The sequence below is a fragment of the Sinohyriopsis cumingii genome, chromosome 9, assembly GCF_028554795.1.
Source record: "Sinohyriopsis cumingii isolate HCF-2022 chromosome 9, ASM2855479v2, whole genome shotgun sequence".
Taxonomy (NCBI): domain Eukaryota; kingdom Metazoa; phylum Mollusca; class Bivalvia; order Unionida; family Unionidae; genus Sinohyriopsis; species Sinohyriopsis cumingii.
In genome coordinates, this window is record NC_142969.1 from 97,352,104 (window position 1) to 97,378,435 (window position 26,332).

General features: G+C 36.1%; 1 protein-coding gene across 1 annotated transcript in view; it reads left to right on the forward strand.

Moving 5' to 3' along the window:
- Positions 1-26,332, forward strand: part of LOC149792295 (protein kinase C-binding protein NELL2a-like) — a 174,521-nt gene extending 148,189 nt beyond the window's left edge. The window contains 8 exon segments of the mRNA XM_089970859.1: positions 9,698-9,820; positions 10,515-10,610; positions 12,319-12,459; positions 20,227-20,343; positions 22,591-22,673; positions 23,245-23,415; positions 24,161-24,397; positions 25,603-26,332. Of these exon segments, the coding sequence (XP_089826985.1) occupies positions 9,698-9,820; positions 10,515-10,610; positions 12,319-12,459; positions 20,227-20,343; positions 22,591-22,673; positions 23,245-23,415; positions 24,161-24,397; positions 25,603-25,719 (1,085 nt within the window). The 3' untranslated portion in view covers positions 25,720-26,332.

Here is a 26,332-nt window from a genome sequence, read left to right on the forward strand (position 1 = left end):
CATATTTACCATCATAGCAACAATAAGCGTTTCCAGATAACGGTCCCTTCTAAAATAGTCCATTTTACAATGTATCAGTCACTATCACAAATACTTAACATGAAGTCACACAATCAATCCACACAATCATGTTATAATAGGATTACTCCAGGGACAATAATGCGGATACGGCCTGAACTCACTAAACCATGCCATCATGGAATCTCATCAGCACTGCGCTCTTTCACGTTTTCCCCTAGGAATTGGCTAATTATTCGGGCTCAGGACTATTTCTCCAACACCGACTTCCCATAATCAAGCAATGAATCACGAAAAGCTAACAAGTCCTTAAATGGAAAGCTATATACAAATGGCGCATGATCCAAATTTATGACATTATGATAGACTGATTTACTGTTTCGTACAACTTGACTGTCACCTTAGCAAAAAATGTATGGTTGCACAGGTCTGTAATTATAAAATGCAAAGTGCAACATTAAAAATAAAACTAAGCATAAAATTAAGAAAATATCTTAAATTGTATACATATGACTGAATAATAAAAAAGAAATTCTAAGGTATTCGATGGGAGATATTTAGGTATTAGCCGAAGGAAATTAAAAGCAATATCACATTAACATTGATTACACCGTGTAACAATTGTTTTTGTTCCTGATAGTAAATGTTATTTCGTAATTGCTTACACCTCAAAAGTATAAAAAATGGCTATAATTCCCCAAAAACATTGCTTTTGTGACCAGACAGCGATATTTTGAAATTTACCTATTTTCCAAGAACATTCCAGATAGATTCAGTGCTGAGTAAACTTGGAGTAACTTCTAGAACTTTCTAGAACTTTCCAGTAATATAAATAGTAGTATAAATACAGGGGCCTTAAGCCCACCAGTTCAGTTTAGTTCCAGCTGCCTAAGTGGATATATATCTGCTTTTTTCTGAGATGGCATCATCAAGAGGCTGTAAGCATCCGGCAGACGCATTTTGCTATGTCTGCTGACAATGTATCAAGACAAGTGCGAAAAAGTACTCCGTGGAAGCATCTGCTAAGATGTATGATGCCTACAAGGCATATTTCGGCATATCTGTCGGGTATCAAGACAAACCCTGGGCACCTCATTTCACCTGCAAGCACTGCATAGAAAACTCTTAAAGGTAAGATATACATTTGTTGCTCGGAATTTTACGTTAACGTTTTGTTAACATTTTGAAAATTGTAAAAGTTTTTAATTTTAAAATATTTTACAATTTTGATGTTATTGAAAACATATAGCATGTATAAAAGAAAATGTTGTGAGAATTTCTTGCACATTAGTCATGGGTGAAATAATTGTATATTTGTAGGATGGCACGGGGGAGGGGAAGATTGCCATGAAGTTCGCTATCCCAAGACCTTGGCGGGAACCCACTGACCACTCGAGCAACTGCTACCTCTGCACGGAGGACCCTTCCAAACGTCGGACTGGCACGAATGTGCCTGCTATCATGTACCCGGACCTTCCTTCATCTATCGCCCCGATGCCATACTGCCCTGAGCTTCCCGTACCCACTACTCCGGAGAGAGAACAATCGTCTTTAGAAGAGAGCAGGAAGTCAGAGAGCGAGGAAGACGCTGTAGATCCAGGTGATAATTTCAGAGGTGCAGATGAGGAGAGAAACCCATAAAACCCAACCAAAAAGACCTCAACGACTTGATCAGAGATCTTGGTCTCACCAAGTTCAATGCCGAGATCTTAACGTCTAGGCTCAAGAAGTGGAACTTGTTGATAAAGGTGTGCAAGTCACAGATCAGAGGACGCGTCACCAAGCTTTTTTCAGCTTCTTCACCCGTCAAGATGGGCTCTGCTTCTGCCACAATGTGCCCAGTCTGTTCGCGGAAATCGGAATCGCCTGTAAACAGAATGAGTGGCGCCTATTCATTGACAGCTCATTCAGGAGCCTCAAAGCCGTGCTGCTCCATAATGGGAACAAGTACCCGTCTCTTCTCCTGGCTCACTCTGTGCATCTCAAAGAGGATTACAACAGAATCAAGACCTTGCTGTACGCCTTAAAGTATGATTAGTACGGCTGTGAGATCATTGGAGACCTCAAAATGGTGGTATTCCTGATGGGTCTCCGAGGAGGTTTTACCAAGTTTACTGCTACATTTGCCTTTGGGACAGCTAAGACACCAAGGCGCACTACCACAGGTGGGACAGGCCACAGCGGACCGAGTTCTCTGTGGGGAGGAACAATTTGAAGTGGGAACCACTGGTGGATCCCCGGAAGGTGCTGATGCACATCAACTTCTGCCTTATGAAACAATTTGTCAGAGCTTTTGATAAGGAGTCGGCAGCTTTCAAGTACCTTCAAGACTTCTTCCCTAACCTGTCTGAGGCGAAGGTCAAAGCCGGTGTCTTCGACGGACCACATATAAAGAAGATCCTGGAGTGCAATGAATTCCTCCAAGAAGCTCACTAGTAAGGAGAAAGCGACCGAGAACAGCTTTGTTTCAGTGGTTCGGGGCTTCCTGGACAATCACAAGGCTGATAACTATGTATAGCTGGTTGTGACTCTGGTGAGGAACTACGGCAAAATGGGCTGCATGATGTCCCTCAAAGTCCATATCCTTGATGCTCATCTTGATAAATTCAAGGAGAACACGGGAGCGTTTCGGAGGAGCAAGGCGAGCGCTTCCACCGGGATATACTAGACTTTAAACGCCTCTACCAAGGACAGTATAACGAGAACATGACGGGTGACTACATTTTTGGGGGCTGATTCGTGAAAGTGTGGTCATTTTTTGTATTACTTCAGTATAAATACATTTTAATTTTGATTGATATGTTGTGTTTTTTTTTCTGACTTTACGTGAACTAAAAGACAAATTCCCCGTTTTTTCATTGGAAATAGATAAATTTCAAAATATCATTGTCCTGGTCACAAAAGTAAAGTTTGTTAGGCACAAGCAATTTCGAAATACCACGTACTACGCAGGGAAATTTTTTATGTTATATAGTGTACCTTTTTGGTAATTATTAAAACCAATATAATATTAACAATGAATACCTTGTTTTGTAATTATTAAAACCAAGATCACGTTAACAATGATTACCTTGTTTTGTAACTATTAAAACCAATATCACGTTAACAATGATTACCTTGTTTTGTAATTATTAAAACCAATATCAAGTTAACAATGATTACCTTGTTTTGCAATTATTAAAACCAATATAACATTAAACTTGATTACCTTGTTTTGTATTAACTAAAACCAGTATCAAGTAAACAATGATTACCTTGTTTTGTAGCACTGCGTCAAACTAGATTTCACAAGAATCAGAATGCAAACAAAAACAACGAAAAGAGCCAAGACCGAGTTCTTTTTACATATCTTATGGTAATATGTTTTCGTTTTGTTGGGTGATAAGTTTTTGTGCCAGAGGACAGATGCAGTCTAACTATGCTAGGACATATGCAGTTTAGATACGCTACAACACAAGCACTTTAGATACGCTAGGACACATGCAGTTTAGATACGCTATGATATATGCAGCTTAGATACGCTATGACACATGCAATTTATATACGCTGTGACACATGCAGTTTAGATACGCTACAACACATGCAGTTTAGATACGCTACAACACATGCAGTTTAGATACCCTACAATAAATGCAGTTTACTTACGCTAGGACACGTGCAGTTTAGATACGCTGCAACACATGCAATGTGGGTACGCTATGACACATGCAGTTTAGATACACTACAAGATATGTAGTTTATAATACACTACAACACATGCAGTTTAGATACGCTAGGACACACGCAGTTTAGATACGCTACAACACATGCTGTGTCGGTACGCTATGACACGTGCAGTTTAGATACACTACAACATATGTAGTTTATAATACACTACAACACATGCAGTTTAGATACGCTAGGACACATGCAGTTTGGATACGCTACAACACATGCAGTTTAGATACGGTAGGATACATGCAGTTAAGATACGCTACAACACATGCAGTTTGGATACGCTACAATACATGCAGTTTAGATACCGTAGGACACATGCAGTTTAGATACGCTACAACACATGTAGTTTTCATTCGCTTGGACACATGCAGTTAGATACGCTACGATAATACAGTTTAGATATGCTAGGACGCATGGTATAATTTTAACTATTGATACTAGTGAGAATAGGGCCAAATGATGGCTTGAACGTGGGCCCGGGGAACGTAAGATAGGGGACCATTATAGGTCTACAAATAAAACACCGAAAACAGCCCTTAAATCTTAGATATATATAATATTTATATATACATTCGGATACGTATTAGACAGTTTAGACCTAGACAATGTTTGTTTTAACACATGTAACTTCATCCATGGCAACTAAAGGAACCACATACATATGAGTTTTATGCAATCCGGTGACAGGGAAAAGACACTTATTATCAGCTATTGACCACTGAAACATAATATTAGGAGCTTTTTGAAACTGTAATAGAACTTGAAGTTAAAATGAATTGCTAGTGTACCAAATTACTGAAATAACTGATTAAAATACGTTCATCTCACTTTAACATGAGAGTATCAAACCGTGTGTGGTCTTTTCTCTCCATTGTCTGTCAATTTAATTGCGCTAATGTTTATTTTGCTAGACCAAGAAAATATCAAATATGCGACGGAATAATTATTTTATGACCCTAACACTGGTGAGGGGCCTTAGCCCTCTTAATTTTCTCCGTGAGCAATATATTAAAATCAATTAGAGAATTAAAATCAGAGTCCCGCAGAGCAGCGGAAACCTGTTATATTTGATATAATTTAATTATTCCAGACCTCGCCACAATAACCTGTTGTGACATAGGAAGTCTAAAAGATAGCAGCTTAATAAAAGTGATTATGTTTAACGAGACTGGAGAACAACCTGCCTGAACCAAATATGATCCAAATTTCTTAACATGGTGCGGAGAAGCAGACATACTGTGTGCCATCTATACGCATTCTGATTAGAACGAGCTTCTTTACAAAAGTCATCAGTCATATTGTTATTAACACATGCCACTCCTATCAGCAATGTAAGAGAACTGAAATATGGGTGCCCACACGTAGGGACAAGTGAGGTGGGAGGACATCCCCCACACAATTCTATTCTGTACATGTTTTAGCCTACATTCGTAAAACTTAATAGCTGACCACTATATGTTTGCCCCAAGCCCATCCCCAGCTGAAAATAATTCTGCGGGCGCCCCGGAATCGAAACTATTTTTCTTATATATCATTATTACGCACAAATTTGTTAAAATTGTATACACCTCTCTGTACGGAGAGGTACACTACTATCCTGGCACACAATTATGCCTACTGTAAAAATACAGTATTCATTTCTTCAGCTATTTCCACAAGAATATAACATATTTTCGTACATGTTTCCTTTGCATGTTCTTTTTTTCTCTCCAAAGACTAAACGTTACCATAAGCAGGCAAGCTGGGAGACAGGCAGACATGCAAACATAATTTTAATAGTATGTTATGGTATTATGTACTTACATTGAAGACAGTCTGTTTGCAACAAATTAGGTCGAGACAATCTGCCGCCCAAATCAGGTTTGCTCATACCATTCGCATACTCTGATAATATTCAGCTATGACAGGAGGTTAAGTACTAATTTGCACCCCCACCTCGAGAAAGAAAACTGTATGGAATAATGTTGTTTTGGAAAGTTTTCACTGCTATTGTCCTTGTGGGTAGTTATCACGCATTATCCAGCATCGTTACACGACCCTGTCAATATGGTAGCAACAAATGTAGTAATCCAGAAGCTACCGGTATTAAAGAATTTGTAATACAACTGTAATACAGAGGACAGATACTTGCTGATTTTTACATTAAAATATTTCAGACATCTTTGAAAGCATTACAGTATTGTATAAGCCAGGTAGTCTTGAATTTTGTTGTGTTGAAAGCTCAGTATTTTTTCGTATTATTTAGTATTTGTATTTCATAAATTTCCTTACGGACTAATTGCATTTAGGCAAACTGTTTGATGTATCGCCCATACACAACCATCCTAACAGAATACACAAATATGTCATTCACTCCTGGTTTTGTCATTTGTAATCTTTAAAACTAAATGTATGTTAGGTCTTAAGCGTTCATTTCAGCTTGAAATAGCATTTGCGTCTGGATTTCTTGAGTTAATTATTTTTGTAAATGATTCTACATTAAGCCCAAAGTCAACGCACCTGCTCGCCTAACACAAAAATAAAACAAGAAAAAATAATGAAATAAAGCACACAATTTTTTTTAGAAAGAATCATGTCTGTGTCACTGCTCACTCTCTACGTCCATGCTAGAAAAAAGTAGCTTCTTTAACGAGCCAGGTGTTCCTTGCCTTCATAGAACTGCCATTAAAGGATTAGCGATCCGTGAGTTTGCTTGCCGTCGTAAAACTGTTTTGAAGGATCAGACCTTGTCTCTGTGAAAAGGAGTATCGTTGCCATATATCTTGTTTCGAACACCGACAAATATCACCCTGTGCCAGGAAGATAAGGAGAACTTGTCGAAGAGTTAACATAACCAGTACAAATTAATCCAACATCTTATGACTCTCAGCGGAGAAAGGGAAAGTAGAAATGGCAGTTACCTTTTATTTGTTGTTTAATGTTTCTCGGAAGCCGTAATTAGTGACGACAAGGCCGGCTAGTGCTGACATACCTGCAGCGATATCGATCAATATAGATCTCTCAGGCAAATGAGGTGATAAACGTCAGGTGTAAAAGTCGTACATTCTCGTCAGTAAATGAGGTATATTCTTTCTTGTCTTCTGAAGAAGGGATACGTATTTTATTGGTGGTGTGGGTGGGTGTGCCGGTGTGGAGGATAAAGGTTCGTAACAGAACCTATTATGTAAGTTGTTTGTTTTTCGTATCTTTCTTTGTATTTGTGTGTTTGTTTACTGGTGTTGATACGTATCAGTTTCTGAGTTAAAACTCTGTAGGTCAGGTAAAATAATTAATTTGATCACAGCCGAAAGGCATCATTACAATGCAATAAATCTGAGTATAGTAAACATTATTGCCGATGAACCAGAAATAGTTGTACAATTTAAAGATTAAATCTAGCACTAATATGCCCTTGCTCTTGGCCTGAAACCCGACAAAGGCCTGAAACCCGGTAAAGGCATAAAACCTGACAAAAGCCAGAAACCCGACAAAAAGGCCTGAAACACGGCAAAGGCCTGAAACACGACAAAGGCCTGAAACCTGGCAAAGGCTTGAAACACGGCAAAGGCCTGAAACACGACAAAAGTCTGAAACACGGCAAAGGCCTGAAACACGACAAAATGCCTGAAATAGGGAAAAACCTGAAACACGGCAAAGGCCTGAAACACGCCAAAGGCCTAAAATATGGGAAAGCCTGAAACACGGCAAAAACCTGAAACACGCCAAAGGCCTGAAATATGTCAAAGGCCTGAAACATGACAAAATTCGTGAAATACGGGAAAAGCCTGAAACACGGCAAAGGCCTGAAACACGACAAAGGCCTGAAATACGGCAAAAGCCTGAAACACGGCAAAAGCATAGCCAAGTCATCTCTGGGACTGATTTATAGATTTTAGGTCAAAGGACAGTTCTATTTTTAGAATTTACCTTTCAAAATGTTCAGCAACCATTAGAGATTTCATTTTGAAGTCAAACTTTCTATGCTTCGTTTCAAAAAACACATTTTTGGAGGTATTTCTTCATACATTTTCAGGCATGCGAACATAAACGAATTGCATTTTTTCTATACAGTTTAAAAAAAAAACAGTTTAATTTTATGCTTTCACGCGTTTGTTAGTTTCATATACAAGTGAGAATTCGGAATTTTGCGTTTATTTCATGCGTATTTGATCCAAGGCAATGTTGCATTAATCTTATGGGAAACATTCCTCCAGTGTCACATAAATTATAACAGAAATAATCTTATACTTTTGTAAGACAGCATATGGTCAGGCTAGATATTTTGTAATACAACTTATGGTCATGTTGCATATTTGACAAACCGCGATGGTGGCCTAGTTGTTAGAGCATCCGCCTCTGATGCGGGAGGTTGCGGGATCGAACTCCGGTCGAATCATACCAAAGAGTTATAAAAATGGTACTTACAGCTGCCTCGCTAGGCGCTCAGCATTAAGAGGTTAGTGTAACGACTTTTGGGCCTGGAGTAAGGGTAGTGTGACTAGATGCGACATCATGCTATATGTATGCGGCATGATGCCCCAGTGCTAGACATCACTTTAAACTTTCACATTTCAGACATTGTAGCGATATGATTGAACAATTGTTAAAGTTACTTTAAAAAATCTAAATCGCACACACACACACACACATTTATTTTATAGTAACTACCAACTATAGTGATATCTTGCAGAAATGATGACCTATTTCTACGTAGAATAATATATGTTTTGCCAACCGGACCTTTTAAACATGGACCAGCTTCAGCTCATAAAATCCCGTCGTGCAATTTACACGAACCATAACAAACGTTTTACGTCTATGACTTAATACACTCAAGGAGCTTTAAATTTGTATATGTAAGGCCCACAAATGTATGTTTCCGGTCGGCTGACCGTCCCTGTTTCTCATTGTTGACCCTAACACTTTTTTCCCATGTTAAAAAATTACAAATCACAAAAAATTCAAATTTCATATATATATATATATATATATATATATATATATATATATATATATATATATATATATATATATATATATATATATATATATATATATATATATATATAATGTTTTTATAAATAAAATGAATTTTAAATCCAGTGTAATAGGAAAGTTATATTTTTCTTGGCATAACTTAACATTTTAAATGCTTCAGAACTGAAGCTCATGGTGCATACATAAAAAACTGCCAGTGGATCAAGGTGATCTCTTCAGACAAGTATAAATAGAGAGTACTTTTATGAAGTTTTGTGAGATACAATTGTGAGATAATATTGTGAGATAAAACTGTCACAGAAGATCCTATTGATATAACGCTGTTTGCAAATTTCCTTGCTAGGTAGTATATATTAGTTACTATATTTTTCTTTGTTACCATATTTAAAAATACAGTACCGCGGGACTGCATCTAATACAATATCACTTCGGAGTGACTTTGAAATCTTTAATTCCTACGATTTGAAACTTTGTACTTTGACGTCAATTTCTGCTGCATACCGCGCACATTGACACTGTACGCTGGCCTTGTGACGCCTGGTTGTAACAAGGTCATCTGCCCTTGTGACGCATGGCTGTAACAAGGTCATCTGCCTTTGTAACGCGTTTATATTTGTGGCCATCATGTAATGAATAGGGGTACAGTCTGCATGAGACTCATTTGAGTTTTCGCATGTACTGCTCCTTCGGGATACAACATGACGTCACTTTCCCTTTAACATCAATAAGTGAACTGTCAGTAACGAAAATTAGGTAATTTAAATTTACAATGATATTGAACGTTTTTACACACACACACACACACACACACACACACACACACACACACACACACATGCGCGCGCGCTTCTCCCTCCCCCGCCACCCCAAACCACCACATGTACCTTGCTATGATTAGTGCAAACATTTTCATTTCTATCGTATGTAACAGAACCGACCATAATATATTATTTATTTTTGGATTAAGATCATTTCTCTTCTTCAGAAATTGACGAATGTCTGGAAGGGACACACTCCTGTGACAAAAATGCAGACTGCATCAACACTCATGGAAGCTACAAGTGTAAATGTAAAGAAAGTTACCATGGTGACGGATACACATGTGAACGTACGTATTCTTCTCTTAAATACTACTCTGCTTAAGAAATTTTATGAAAATTCAGACCTTTAAGCATACGTAGTACAGAATGACGAAACTGACAGAAACTTTAAGCTATACGTACTACAGAACAACGAAACTGATTTAAACCTTTCAGCCATACGTAGTACAGAACAAAGAAACTGACTGAAACGTCGAAATCAATGATTCAGGATTCCATCGTTCGAAACTCTCAGTTTAGTTTCAAATAGCAAAACTGACTGCTTACATGTGTTAACCCTATTATTCAAATAACAAAACAACCCGCATAAATGTGCTATATCTACTATACAAATAACAAAACAACCCGCATAAATGTGCTATATCTACTATACAGATAACAAAACAACCCATATACATGTGTTATATCTACTATTCAGATAGCAAAAACATCCTCCTTAAATGTGTGACATTCATTATTGAAATAGCAAACCAACTTGCTTAAATGTGTTATATCTACTATTCAAATAGCAAAAACATCCTCCTTAAATGTGTGACATTCATTATTGAAATAGCAAACCAACTTGCTTAAATGTGTTATATCTACTATTCAAATAGCAAAAACGTCCTCCTTAAATGTGTGACATTCATTATTGAAATAGCAAACCAACTTGCTTAAATGTGTTATATCTACTATTCAAACAGTAATGTCCTAATTTTTCAGCAATTTGCACTGGCAGCTGTCGAAATGGAGGACGATGCATAGCCCCGAATGTGTGTGAATGTCGTCACGGATACATTGGCCCCAACTGTGAACTTGGTAAGACTGGTTTCTGTTTATTTGCACCTGAAACATTAAGTTGAAGAAGCGGAGAAGAAGAGAAGATTCGACTGAAAGACAAGCAATCCATTGACAAGGAAAATGATGAAAATAAAAATTGTGTATGTGGTCAACAATTAAATACAATACCAGATCACATCAATTTAAACACTGTCTATTTGTAAAATCGTTGCTAGAATTGTACATAGTATTAAATTCAAGAGTCGGGAAACAAACACATTGCGCATATAAATAATACTTTTATAAAACGTAGGAATAGATCAAATTAATTAAGTATATAGATTATTTTTCATGTTTTGAAAATATTCTGTAAATAAAATAAGATAAATTTACAATGCAGATAGGACGATATTTAACGGTGGTCGGGAATTTTTAATTTCAAATCCGATTAGTTTTGACAGACTATTATTATATTAGTCTTTGCGTAACATACTATACAAAAGTTTCATTTACTGATATTTTTGTTATTTTTACTTAATGTCCTCTATTTTACTAATACGATTTAAAGTAGAATATTCCCAATCTTGTTTGAACTTTAATGGGTGCCACAGACTTGTAGAGGACGTTTTAATCCATTTACATTTGGAATATCTTCTGACGTATCCTCTACATCCTAATTTGAGTTTTTAGTGTCTCATCCGAAGTGTGATATGTGTCAGTTACTGATAATTGACAAACGATACAATTACTGATCATTATGATAATTTATGTGTTATACTTTATAATTCATGATAATTATGATTGTCCATACGTTATAATTCATGATTCTTGGTTTTGATATAGTTGGCTTCCGTATGTATTAAACGAAATTCATGACCTAGTCTGGTTCTATTTAGCAGAGATTTACCAGTTCATATTATGTCCAAGGAAAATGACAATTTTGTCCTGATTTCATCGGAATTCCGATCAAAATGTGTCAAATTTAAGACGAAGGGAAGAAGGTTTGCTTTGCTTTTCTTGTCACGGTCTTGTCATCCCTATTTACATTTTTTCTGAACGAAGGTGGATCTATTTAGGCGGACATGATGAAGACTGCTGGCTTGATTCCTTGCTTGCATCACGAGTCACACGCACATTTATCAAGGTGGTGTTTTGATTTAGGAGGTTGTATTTATTCCGGATATTTGGATAATACAATAGACGTTTTTCCACCTCGAAGTTAACGTGCATCCTTCGCTATTTCCTTTATCGAACACTAGCTGTAGAATAAATTCAAACTTACAGAGTCAGCGCTAACAAACTTGAAAATAAAGTACATTTGTATTTCTCATTTTACAAAGTATTTTTATTTAACAGAATGGAGACTACAAATGACAAACACTACCACTTATTACATCATGATGTTATTCAATTTCATTTAGGAAAACGACAACAGTATCTTTGACTATAACAATTAGGAATATTCTCTCACCAGGCTTAGCGTTTGAAAAAAAATTAGATCCTGGTAACTTCCAACCAAAATATTGCACGATAGTAGATACAGAGGAAATTATTTACCTAACAGTCTTAGGTTATGTCAGATACCCTCTCTCGATTTATGCTTTGGACCGATGTTGTTGAATTCTTCTTACAAGTTTCCAATGAAAAAAATGTTTTGGGCAAAATTATTTTACTAATCAGTTATAATGGGCTTTATGAATACGCCTACATGGTTTAATTACCTCTGCTATTATTATTATTATTACAGACATAGACGAATGCGCGCTGGGTATCTGGGCATGCCGAGGTCACTCTGTCTGCGTCAACGATCCTGGTTGGTACCACTGTGATTGCCTTGAAGGTTTCCATAGCAACTGGCCAGACAACAGCTACGGAAGTCTCTGTTTGGGTAATGTTCCAATCTAAATTGTTTTAAGTTTTTAACTTTGTTGTGTTTTTTTGTGGTTCCTTTTCTGGGGTGGAGGTGGGGGTAGGTGTAAGTAGTCTTATCTTTCATCTCTTTATTATTCAGATTTTTGAACCTTTGTGCAAGTTCTCGCAATGTATAGAAAAATATTTTGTGTGCCGCCAATATTCAACCTGGAAAGAGCGATTCAGAGAGAAACGTTTAAAAAAATGCATGAACGATTCTAACAGTTACTTGTGTCGTTTGATAAATATGGCCGTATTAAGTTGTAGAACTGTTCATCCGTCCATATGATAACAAATTCTTTACCGCAATATCTGACAGTATATTTTGTGATTTCGGCATTAACCTCCCAATACATTTACTACAATGTCGATATTTTACCCCAAATATGCTATTCGTCACTAACTTGTTATAACACTCTATGACCTTTGAAATAATCGCCTTTGATGCAGATTAGAGAAGTGCTTTAGTGAAATTCTGACAGACCAGACAGGCATTCAGTTTTAACTACATTTTTTTTGTACGGAGGTTTTATGGATATAGAACGCGCATTACATTCGTCTGAGTTTATATCAAGCCATATCAATAAACTTCCTTTGATCTCAGTACTTGTTAGTTCTGGTTCCTCTCGGGGGGGGGGGGGGGGAGAGGGAGAACTGTCTGATAGGGATGTACTTACCTGTTCATATGTAACGTCATTCCTTTCATATCTGAAATTAAAAAACAAAAACAAAAGTACTGAAGTCTCGTATGTGAATAGCTTCTTGATGTTACCATATCTACATTAATCCCATATCATGTTACGTTATGCTGGAGGCTTAAGACGGTGTCAGCAGAAATGCCAGGTTTCTATATAGTGCAAATTGGTTGGCTTTACGCCACTTCTGCATAAATCATAGCTAATTATAAAACTACTGCTTCATTTCTATTATTTTCAAACACTGTAAAGCACTTAATCGTCAGAAACCTACCGCTTATGGTCGTGTAAGCTACGTCAAACCACCAGAAAGCTTCATTTTTAGGTGGCCTAGGCTGCTTCGAATCGTTAGAAATTTACCGTTTATGGGTGTGTCAGTTACGTAAAATTTATGGTGGCCTCAACAAGGTCAGTTCGTCGGAAACCGAACCTTTATGGTGGCCTCAGCAGGGTCAAATCGTCAGAATCCTACTGTTTGTGGTGGCCTCAGCAGGGTCAAATCGTCAAATAGCCAGCAAGCTACCAATTCCGATTGCCTAAACAACTTCAATTCGCCAGGAAGTTACCGATTATATTGGTGTCACCTGCGTCAAAGCGGGAAATCGTCAGAAACATGCCGTTTACGGTGTCCTCAGTTAAGTCCAGACAGGAAACCGTCAGGAATCTACCGTTTATGGTAGCCTCAGCTACGTCAAAGTAGGAAATGACACGAAAGGTATCAATTGTTAATATGGTTACATTAATTGCAGAGAAAAAAGTTCTTTTATCTTTTTTTCCATCGAAAGATCGTCGTTCAGTAAATACGGCACTTTGTAGTTTTCCTAACTTGTTGGCCAAAACTGACAAGACACACTGTATTTCATTTTTTTTTTAATGCTTTCCCATTTAACATATAAATGTTGTAACACAAGATAATACAGATTTTTCTCTTTTTTATGATGACAGAGATAACAATTTTATTTTGTCGATTGGTAATGTCACGAAAACTGATCATACTGTTAGTAAGGGTGTTGTTAATCGTTCACGTGCCCAAAGTGGCTAGAGCGTCCGCCTCAGATATGGGAGGTCGATGGTTCGTACCCCGGCCGAATCATACTAAAACTTATATTACTAGCAGCTGCCTCGCTTGGCACTCAGCATTAAGGGGTTAGTGTTGTGACTGGTCGGCCTGGTGTCAGGATTATGTGACTGAGTGGGTCATCATGCTAAATGTCTGCGACGTGATGCCCAAGTGCTAGACATCACTATAAACTTCCACACTGCATACATCGTAGCGAAACGACTGAAAAATTGTTAAATACGTTAAAAATCCAAATCACACACACACACACACACACACACACACACACACACACACTATGGGTGTCGCGAATACTGATAATACTGTTAATATGGGTTTGTCTGATCTTTATAATTATACGTTCCAGGTTGGTGGGTTTTTCGCTCAAACGTTTGCGTCTCTAATGTAAGGAAACGTACATTCGATGTTACTCCATGCCAATATTTTCTCATCAACGAAATAAGCATTTTATTTGGTAGTATTTTGCCATTGTATGAATTTTCCCCCTACAAGTTACCCCCAACATTTCCAGCTGTGTTAATCATACACGGGACGTTATTGCACTCCTAGAGAGTAATGTTTTATCATTCACATTTCTGTACATTCTCGATAACAGTCCTTTCCATGGAGCTCTGCTTCTTTCTGGGCAAAGTTGAATAATCAAGATACACTGATACAGCTTGTGTAAGAACGACTTGTTGCATTATAGCTAATACAGTTCTTCTCCATTCAGCAGTCTCAGCAGCAATCCTTTTCAGACATTTCCATGAATCACTTGCATCTTCCCAGGCCTCATTAAATATTTATAAGGCATCAACAGGATTGGCAAGGGGATTTATCATAAAATAGCTTGGGACCAAAAATAGAACCAGAATGGTTCTATGGAATACTAAACAGAATGCCATTACCAGACCACCTGCATTTCTTAAGAATGCTGGTACAACAGACAGGTAGTGAGAATGAGTTCAACAATTTTATTGTACTGATTAATTAATATCCGAGCAGGTTTGCGCATGAATGGACAGAACAAGAAGAAGGTTTCATCTACAATAAATCTACAAGGATGCGATACTGCCCTGAACTTGTCACACACACTTTCAATAGACATAACCGTTTCATTGTTTTACGTTATATGTATATGCAGGTGATGAATGATTTTAAAGATGGGGGGGGGGGACTTCATATATATTTGAGACTGAGTGTGCCAAACTAACTTCATTCGCATATTAGTATGTATAGTGGATACACGGTAAGAGACTTACACCACTGGAATAGTGTTAATTAGATGTTCTTAACGGTTTTTGTTTTAAAAAAACATTTTGCTGCGTTGAATATACAATTAGTTAAATATACAATTAGTTGAATACACAATTAGTTAAATATACAACTATATACATTTACGTACTAAATATTACAAAGGAAGTTTCTTCTAAGTTTCAAACCTCCTGCGTCCCTCTAAGACGTTATGAAATCGTTTTGGAAAATTAAGTTAAAAAGCAAACAAGATGTGTCAAACTGCATTTCAATAAAGATATTGTTTGCAAGCATTTCGCAGATAGAAATAAATTATACATGAACATAGTTTTATTGCAGTTTAGATTAAAGGGTCTAGCGGTGCATTTATCACTAGATGCGAGGAAATGCTTTTTGATACAAAAGTGTTTTAGTAATCTGGCATATGTGCAAAAGTAATTTAATAAATATTCATTGTAATGACGATATTGAAAAGAGATAATAAATAAAAGAACAAATAAGAATTTAGAAAAGAGAAAAATGTAGATCCAATATTATGTGATTGAAATGTTTTATTGTTTTGATATATTTGTATTTTCCCAAATCTGTAATTTTGATTTTGCTCTGGTTAATTTGGCTTTCCCTTATCAAAACAATCACATCTAAATTCAAATTCAAGTAATTAAAATATGCGTCTTTGATTAACATAACTGCGACTTGAAAAGCAATAATGTTCATTCACTTCGGTTATTTCTCTACCTACACAGACGAGAGAGTAACATAAGACTGTAGAGATGATGTCATGTGGGACTGCAATTATTCCTCAGCTTTGTGTCTATAATCGATACTTTTTTTATCCCTCCATGCGAAATATTTTCGAAATTATTCAGTTCTGGAGGCAGTTTTCTTTAAAAACAATTTCGCTAGCGATATAATCTGACATGTATCTTCTGAGAGATTGTACCACAAACTGACACTGGATGGGTAACCCTGCTGAACGTTGTAGGTTTTCAACTAATTCTTATTTCACTCAAGGGACTCAAACCTTTTCTAAATATAAACATTATTTACTTGCGTAACTTAATAAACCAGCGAAAATGCGCAGCTTCAAACTTAGCTTTTGTATTTTAGTATACTTCTTCTCTTTAGAACCATCCGAAACAATACCAGAACGTGTCCAAAGTACGTCAGGTACAGTTCTAAAACAGGTGCTCTGAAAAACAACCCACTTTAATGCTCTCAACAACGCCAGATCTTTAATTTCCTATTTTGGCTATATCTTGTAATGTATATCTATATTTTTTGTGATTTATGTTTATGCCTGTAGTTATTATCTATAATGAAGATATTGACTACCAAATTTTGCACACGGGTCTATATTCTATTTTTAGATATTAAGAGTGCCTGTAGATTGCAAATACTATCTGAATAGGTGTTTGCGAAGATGTTTATGATCATCAACAATGATATTTAATAAGAAACCTGATTGCTAGTTTGGGGTCGTTTCTCATTGGATAGGTCAGTCAGGTGGGTTCTTAAAATAATTAAGTTATTTCCATTGGTTGGGTCGGTCAGGTGGATTCTTTGCTAGATGTCACGTAATGAGTGGAAGAAAAATGCGCTTTAGCGCCGTATTGTATACAAGGAGGGAACTGAACAATTGATTTAATTCCTATTTTGTGTTCTTATTTAATACGTTCTTGTGTTAATGTCAGTCTGCAGATATATTTAATGCTGTATTTAAATAGTCTGAGAGGAGACATTTGTTAGAATTATTCATCGGAATTGCACAGTGTTTATTGGACTAAATAATAGTCCGGGACTATTGTGAATTATATAATGGAGTTCAGGAAAATGCCATTTTCATACATAAGGATTGTTGGTAGATCAGTCCATTTGAGGATCTGAAATGCATTCAGAACATTCGGTTATTTTGGATTTGAATATAAAGTTTTAGGATTAGTGTTTGGATTTAATTCATACTGTATGATCCTCTCAAATTATCATTTTATAACATTGATAATTAAATAATTTTTAAGTTTTACAAAATTAATTTTTTTTTGATTTTTCGGTTGTTTAGTTTATGACAATATAATCATGACAATCTTCATTATGTTCGTTCTAATTAAAATCTTTTTGAATTGTGAAACGAAGGTGTCTATAAGAATTTAACAAAGTGTAGGCTATTTTTAATCTTTTGGGGAAAACATTACTTCCGTGTTAGTAGCAATCAGTGTCATATGCCACTGGTTTGACGGATCATTTAATTACACCCGTGTTGGTAGCATTCTGTGCCATAAACCACTGTTTTGACCTATCATTTATTTTATCAAATGTTCAAAATCAGCATTGCTAGGAGGTGAATAGAGATCTAATGATTTAAGCCGAAATCCATCGATTGACATCCTGCTTGATAGTATCATATTGTAAATAAGTCGAAATCCATCGATTGACAGCCTGCCTAATGGTATCATATTGTAATTAAGCCGAAATACATCGACTGACAGCCTGCTTAATGGTATAATATTGTAATTAAGACGAAATAATTGATTGACAACCTGTTTTATGGTATCATATTGTAATTAAGCCGAAATCCATTGATTGACAGCCTGCTTAAAGGTATCATATTGTAATTAAGACGAAATCAATCGACTGACAACCTGCTTAATGGTATCATATTGTAATTAAGACGAAATCAATCGATTGGCAACCTGCTTAATGGAATCATATTGTAATTAAGACGAAATCCATCGATTGACAACCTGCTTAATGGTATCATATTGTAATTAAGCCGAAATACATCGATTGACAGCCTGTTTAATGGTATAATATTGAAATTAAGCCGAAATCCATCGATTGACAGCCTGCTTAATGGCATCATATTGTCATGAAGTCGAAATCCATCGATTGACAGACTGCTTAATGGTATCATATTGTAATTACGACGAAATCCATCGATTGAAAACCTGCTTAATGGTATCATACTGTAATTAAGACGAAATCAATCGATTGACAACCTGCTTAATGGTATCATATTTTAATTAAGACGAAATCAATTGATTGACAACCTGCTTAATAGTATCATATTGTAATTAAGACGAAATAATTGATTGACAACCTGTTTTATGGCATCATATTGTAATTAAGCCGAAATCCATTGATTGACAGCCTGCTTAAAGGTATCATATTGTAATTAAGACGAAATCAATCGACTGACAACCTGCTTAATGGTATCATATTGTAATTAAGACGAAATCAATCGATTGGCAACCTGCTTGATGGAATCATATTGTAATTAAGACGAAATCCATCGATTGACAACCGGCTTAATGACATCATATTGTAATTAAGACGAAATCAATCGATTGACAACCTGCTTAATGGTATCATATTGTAATTAAGACGAAATCAATCAATTGACAACCTGCTTAATGGCTTAATGGTATCATATTGTAATTAAGACGAAATCAGTCGATTGACAACCTGCTTAATGGTATCATATTGTAATTAAGACAAAATCAATCGATTGACAACCTGCTTAATGGTATCATATTGTAATTAAGACGAAATCAGTCGAATGACAACCTGCTTTATGTAATCATATTGTAATTAGGACGACATCCATATAGATCTGTATCACTGGAGGGCAAAAATCATGTTTCGGTAACTTGCAACTCAGCACAATTTATTTTATATTATCACAAATGAAAATTATTTAAACACATAAACATGTATTACAGGCACACCTTGCATATATGTATTCAAAACACACCATGCATACATGTACTCCATGAAATATTGCATACATGCACTGCACGCCTTGTATACATGTACTCCAGACACACCTGACATACAAGCACTAGATACGCACTTGCACACATGTACTTCAGACACATCTGGCATACAAGCACCATGCATGCACACGTTCCAAACACACATTTCATACAAATATCACATACACATTTGGTATACATTGTACTCCATACACACCTTGCACAAATGTACTACAGACACACTTTTCCCGCATGTACTCCATTATCACCTTTCATACAAGCATCCCATACACACCTTGCATACATGTACTCCATACACACATTGCATGCATATACCCAATATACAACTTGCACACGTGTCCTCCAGATGCACATTTCAAATATGTACTCAGTACACACCTTGCATATATGTACTGCAGACACACTTAGCACATATGTACTCAATACACACATTGCATGCATTTACTCCAGACACACCTTTCATGCATGTACTCCATACACGCATTGCATGCATTTACTCCAGACACACCTTTCATGCATGTACTCCATACACGCATTGCATGCATTTACTCCAGACACACCTTTCATGCATGTACTCCATACACGCATTGCATATAATCACTCTTTATACACCTTGCATACATGCATTCCAGACACATGTTGCCTACATGCACGCCACACATTTTACATACAAGCACTCCATACACAGTGTATAGATGTACTCCAGACACACCTGGTATAAATGTACTCCATACACACGTTGCATACATGCACTCCATACACGTTTCATACACGTACTTCATACACACTTTGTATACATGTATCTAAGGCACACTTTGTGGGTGTATTCCAGACACACCTTGCATGCATGTATTTAAGACACACCTTGAATAAAAACATTGGAGAGGAAGAAAGAATTCATATTTATAGTAAATTAATGAACAATTAAAATGACAGTGACATGTGTAATACTTGCGTTTCAGACACGAATGAATGCATTGGGGAAGGTAATGGTAATACGTGTCCCCCGTCCACAATTTGCAACAACAATGAGGGGGATTACACCTGCGAGTGTGAACAGGAAGTGGCTTGCGTGAAGAGTAGGTCTATCTGTTTCATTTTCTAGTATTACCTGTCTTTCTTACTGTGCCTTTATTCTCCAAGTTCTCGCGGATTTTATTATTTCATCGGACAATGTATATTTCAGTTTGTCCGTTTGTCCGTGTTTTGTAGGCAATTCTAACAAAAGTCTCATTCGCTCAAAATTCAAGAAAGCTCTTTTTTAAATTCTGCTTTCTGATATCATTTTCAGCTTAAAAGATACAAACCATGTTGTTAAATAACTTGAGAAATATGTTTAGCAATGACTAGAAATATACAAACCCAGTTTAGAAAGAGATGAATTTAAAAAAAAAACTACGATCGATGCAAACATCCTGGGTATTTCTTTGCAAAAACAACTTTATTACATTTTTCGTTAAAATGATTTGCTTTTGCTATTTAGCAATTAGTACTAACACTCGTCGACTGAGTTGTGATGGCTGCTGGTTCAATTTAGATACCCATGAGATTCCAGAGACTCTGTGCATAATATTTTCATTCAGAACATAAATTTGGCCAATAACAAATAGCCATATATATATATATATATATATATATATATATATATATATATATATATATATATATATATATATATATATATATCATATGCTCATTTTTGTCTCTGTCAAGTTTACATTGTCAGAATCGTTCAGTATTTTCCACACTTTTTCATACTGCACGACACGTGTGTCTAAAAAGGTTATAGTGTATTAGGAAGTCTTTTGTAAACAAATAATGTACGCTTATTTAGTACACGCGTTAGCTTTTGGTTTATTAGATTTATTTGTGGATGAACTAAACAAGCTGTTTTTTTCTTATTGAAAGTTAATATGGTAAAATTAACGATCTGGACGAGTTCACTGAGTCACAAATGAAACCTTCAAAGAAGCAAACGAATGAACGTGATATTCACAATAATCATACGACCATTTTACAAGTAAGTCAAAACACTAAATTTGAGAAAATAAATGCAACTGAATGTTTTGATAGGAAACTATATACCCAAATAACCAATAAATGTCTTATTTCCCATGACTAAATGGACTGTCACGCAACTGATGCTTTGCAATTTTCCCTGTTTAACTATTTGATATAATGTTGGGCTAGTGAGAGTAAACATACAATGTATGATACAGGTCATATCAGAGGTTCCTCCAGCATACAAGCGACAGGGCATAATTATATGTCTTCTTTAGCTGGTGATAAGAATAGTAATACATATACTTACATAAATGTACCTTGAATATCCTCTAAATATACTTTCTTAGTTATGCAAATCCGAATGACATGACCCATGTTGTGGAAATCATGATGCACACTTAAATTATAATGTAATTGCGCATAGATTTGCAACTAAAATCACATTCTCGATATTTCACTGAACTGACCCAATAAATCAAGTCCATTATAAGCAGAAAAGCAGAACTGACTTGGATCAACAGAAAAAAAAGTCACCAATTCTAGAGCAAGTAGAAACGTTTATTTTTCTATGCGTATTCATTCAAAATATGACTAAATTTCAATTTTAAGTAGACCAAAACGAATTTGTTTTTCAAAACTAATATCAAGCGCGCGACGAAGTTCAAAGGTCGCTGGGCGGTGCTATTTGTGCATTGATATTGTTTTTGTGTATTGATGAATCTAGGGTTTTATAATTATTTTGAAATACAGCAAAAAATTCAATTACTTTGTTTCCTGAAGTGTCTTCCATTATTATCAATCCATGCAAATCTAGTAATCTATCTATCTATCTATCTATCTATCTCTCTCTCTCTCTCTCTCTCTCTCTCTCTCTCTCTCTCTCTCTCTCTATATATATATATATATATATATATATATATATATATATATATATATATATATATATATATATATATATATATATATATTTTTTTTTTTTTTTCTATCTATGAAAGAAAAATGATCTTACTGGATATCCGCCTATATATATATATATATATATATATATATATATATATATATATATATATATATATATATATATATATATATATATATATATACTCACACACACAAACATATATACGAGCAGCAGACTGGCTCTTGTAATAGTACATATATTCAGCAGACTGGCTCGTATAACCTGGAACCTTTTGCGAAACAGATAATAGTAAATATTTACAAGTGCATTTTGTTGAAGTGTCATTACTGCAACATTTTCTTTTTGTTGGAGATTGATGTATTACTTAGGGACGTTTTTTTTCTTCTAAATTTCTCTTCAGACTGCATATCTGAGGGATCAGAACACAAAAATGACTCAACCTGGCGATCGAGATTTGACAAGTGTATGCAGTGCACGTGCTTTGTAAGTCAATCTACTGAAATTGAATTACCATCTACCATGTTTGTAATGCTAATTGTACAGATTCCCAGTGATAAGTAGACAATTCACATTAATAGTGAGGATTTTATTGTCACTAAACAGCTCTTAAATTAAGTCAAGACTAAATATATTTGATTGGTCATTTGTAAGCCTGACTTTAAAGTTCAGCGAGTCAGATGGCAGGATTGAGTCTGGACTTCATGTTATATTGGTAGACATTAGACGAAATTCAAAAGTTCACCAAATGTTCTAAAAAGCTTAAGGTAACTGCTGGAAGAAAGCTTAGACACATTACAAGTTTCTTCCCCCTTCTGGCTTTATTCTTTTTCAAGATTAGTTTTGAATGCTTATCAATGTTGTGTCAAAAAGAAGAAAAAATTCAAATAATAACAAAAACGTGTCCTTTTTTGCCAACAAACTATGTTACTTCAGTGCCATTTTACTAGAGTCTAAATTATCAACAAATGTATTCGCTTAAGCAATTTAATATGGCTCAACCAGAGTTTCCCTTAAACGTAATTTACTGTTTCCTTTTGTTTTCGTTACTTCTCAGGACGGAGTAACTCAGTGCCATAGAGTACAATGTAACTGCAGTGACAGGAATGTAGATAAAGAGTGCTGCCCGCAGTGTGACACGACAAGCCAGTGCCACCACCAGGAGACGATGCTATGGAAAGGTAACGGCGAGCGGTGGATCTTCCAGTGTCAGACCTGCGAATGTCTGGTTTGTATTTTCTCCCGATTCTAACGATGCATATCACGGTGATTCACGCAAAATACAATACACTACTTTTAATTCTTGGAACATTGGTCTTGGAGCATTGGCCTCTTTATATGCAATATATTCTATAATTTGCCTATTGACACAGAATATAACTATTGATTTACGGCCTGGCCTGTTGACACAGAATCTAACTACTGGTTTCCGACCTCAACTGGCCTATTGACACATAAGCTAACTACTGGTGTACAACCTCAAGAAACGCTACCTAGCATGAAACATCGTAAGAGAGGCAAGTCGAAAGCTTTATGGATCATGACACATTACATAAACTCTTAAAATTATTATCATGAGAGTGTATTTGTGAATCATTTATAATACATTTCAATAGTGTAGACTTAAAAATATCTTAAGTAATCTCTTTTCTCGGATATTATTATACTTTTCGTAAGAGAGATCGAGAAATACTTTTTTCTCTAAGTTTTTCCAAACTTGATGAACTTTGTTTATAGTTTATTGCTTTGTGGTTTTATGCGAGAGGGGTTGGGGTGGGGACGGTATGTCGTTTTTACATTTAACTCAAATAAATATCGTAACGTAGAAGCATGCACACAATCAACGTAGATAACGTGTATTACCATGGCACGTATTTTGCTCCTTGTAAGTCCATTATTCTGACAGTATGTCAGTAGCACCTCTGTGTCAAAGCTTTCGTAGACTACAGTTAGTCTGTGTTACCTTATTTTAGCATGGAGAGATTGACTGTTGGCCACTCGAATGTCCGGTCCGCCACTGCACAAACTACATCCAGGAAGCAGGAGATTGCTGTCCACGGTGCATGGATGATAACCCCTGCTTAAACCAGCACCACGAGGTAGGCGGGGCTGACCTCTCAACCTTCACCTGCATGTACAAAGGTCAAAGATTTCGACATGGAGAGAGCTGGATTTTGGATACCGACCTTTGTACAAGATGTGATTGTAAGGTAAAGAAACCTACTAAGCTATACAGTCCTTCCTCCTGCTGTTGGATTGTAATTGACCTCTGACTATCATTATTTTCATCAATTGTATATATAAGCATTCAATAGTATGTCACTATTACCATAGATGTGGGACCTCTCTCATTTTATTCTACAAATTAAGCCATCTTAGATCAAGAAATACTGCAAGGGTTCGTCTTGGGTTGTCGGCTCGTTTTTGTGCCTATCTAATGCACACACTGATATGAAGAGATGAAATAAACAAAAATTGCGCCTATTTGGCCGAGAAAACATTGACATTTTACATCCTTCTGTTTTAATTAAGGGGGCACTCTACATTTATTATGAACTTACGAGAGAGTGAGAGGTGTAAGGTGAAATCCATTTGCATCTGCAACATGTACAATGGAGAGAATGTTGGCATACCACTATGTTACTTTCATGTACTCTGGCAGAAGTTTCTTTGGATATCATGCTTGAGAATATTGTACACGATTTAAGCACGCAGCTAGCCAAAATTGCTTTTCCCATGTGCTCGAAAAATGAGCCTGAACTGGTCTCAAGTGCACCATCTTTACCTTTTATTAAATTAGAGAAAACGCATTTAGCTGGACTATAAATTACTAGGTTCTGAAAGCACAATGAATGAATAAACAAATATATAAATGTAAGACAAGTTATTGGTTCTTTTCACAATTTACCTCTCATGTCCACGAAGTGAAAATGACCAAGCGGGGCTAGCAGTTTTGTATACGTTCACATCTGAATTAAGGCCAAGCTCTATACTCTATAACCCATACTACAGCCATCAATCATACTCCAAAATAAAGGGAATTAAACGTTCTTTTAAAAAGTCAAAACAAGATATGCAAGGTCTTTTTTATATGGCCATTATAAGCAGTGAGGAAAACTGGGAAAAGTTTTTTTTTTTGTTGAAAAATATAACCCTATGCAAAATACGAAAATGTAGAGGACCACCTAAACAACAAGCGAATACAACTTTCTATACGATTTCATAAAGTTTCAATTCTACAATTTCATAACTACAGGACTTTTAAAATATTATAGATTTATATCAATTACGATCACATTTTAGTGTATATATTATACCAAATGAGTATGTCAAACTGCATCCAGTGCACGGGTTGCACGAGAAAATGTCCATCTTGATTATTTATTATTTTAAGTGACTAATCGATTTATTTCAGATTGGCCATATATGCTGCACGTTCAGCCATACCTGTCCCAAGCATGTCGGTCCTGAGCCACTCAGACTTCTTCCCAATTCACCTACCTCAGAGGGCATCTCACTCCCTGATAACTAAGGGTCGCCAAGTCAAATGCAGGGTCCAGAAAACGCTTTACAGATCACCACCCACTTGGCTGTTATTACATTGTCAAGCAACATCGTTTCTTCTTTGAGATGAAGAAAACATAACGTCTGCTAGATCGACCACAGAACAAACATTACTACCTTGCAACAGTGTTGCAGGGACGTAAGAATACAATTAAGCTGTACGGCAGCCTTCTAATGACAGAACGTGACAATCACGGACGAACCATTAGTAGGTACTTAAGAGTTGTTTGATAAAAAAGCAGGTAACTATGTAACGTTCTGTAGCAGATACATGATTGAACTGCAATTCATAGAAGTACGTCAAATTGTTTCTAATCTTAGCATCTGCCATTAAGATTATACTATCTCAAATGTATGTATCATTCATTTATTTAATGTAGATAGCGTTGTTTGTAGAAGTGTCTTAGGATGAGGCATAAAAAAGGCACACAATGATACAGCCATACTCCTTTGAGATGGGTACCGAATTTTATCTTTCATATCTTTTTTTCTTTTTTACTAAAATAAGAACCATTCTCATGCCATGCTAACTGCAGACAGTGTGCTCTTTTTATAAACCTTTGCTCTCTCTCTCTCTCTCT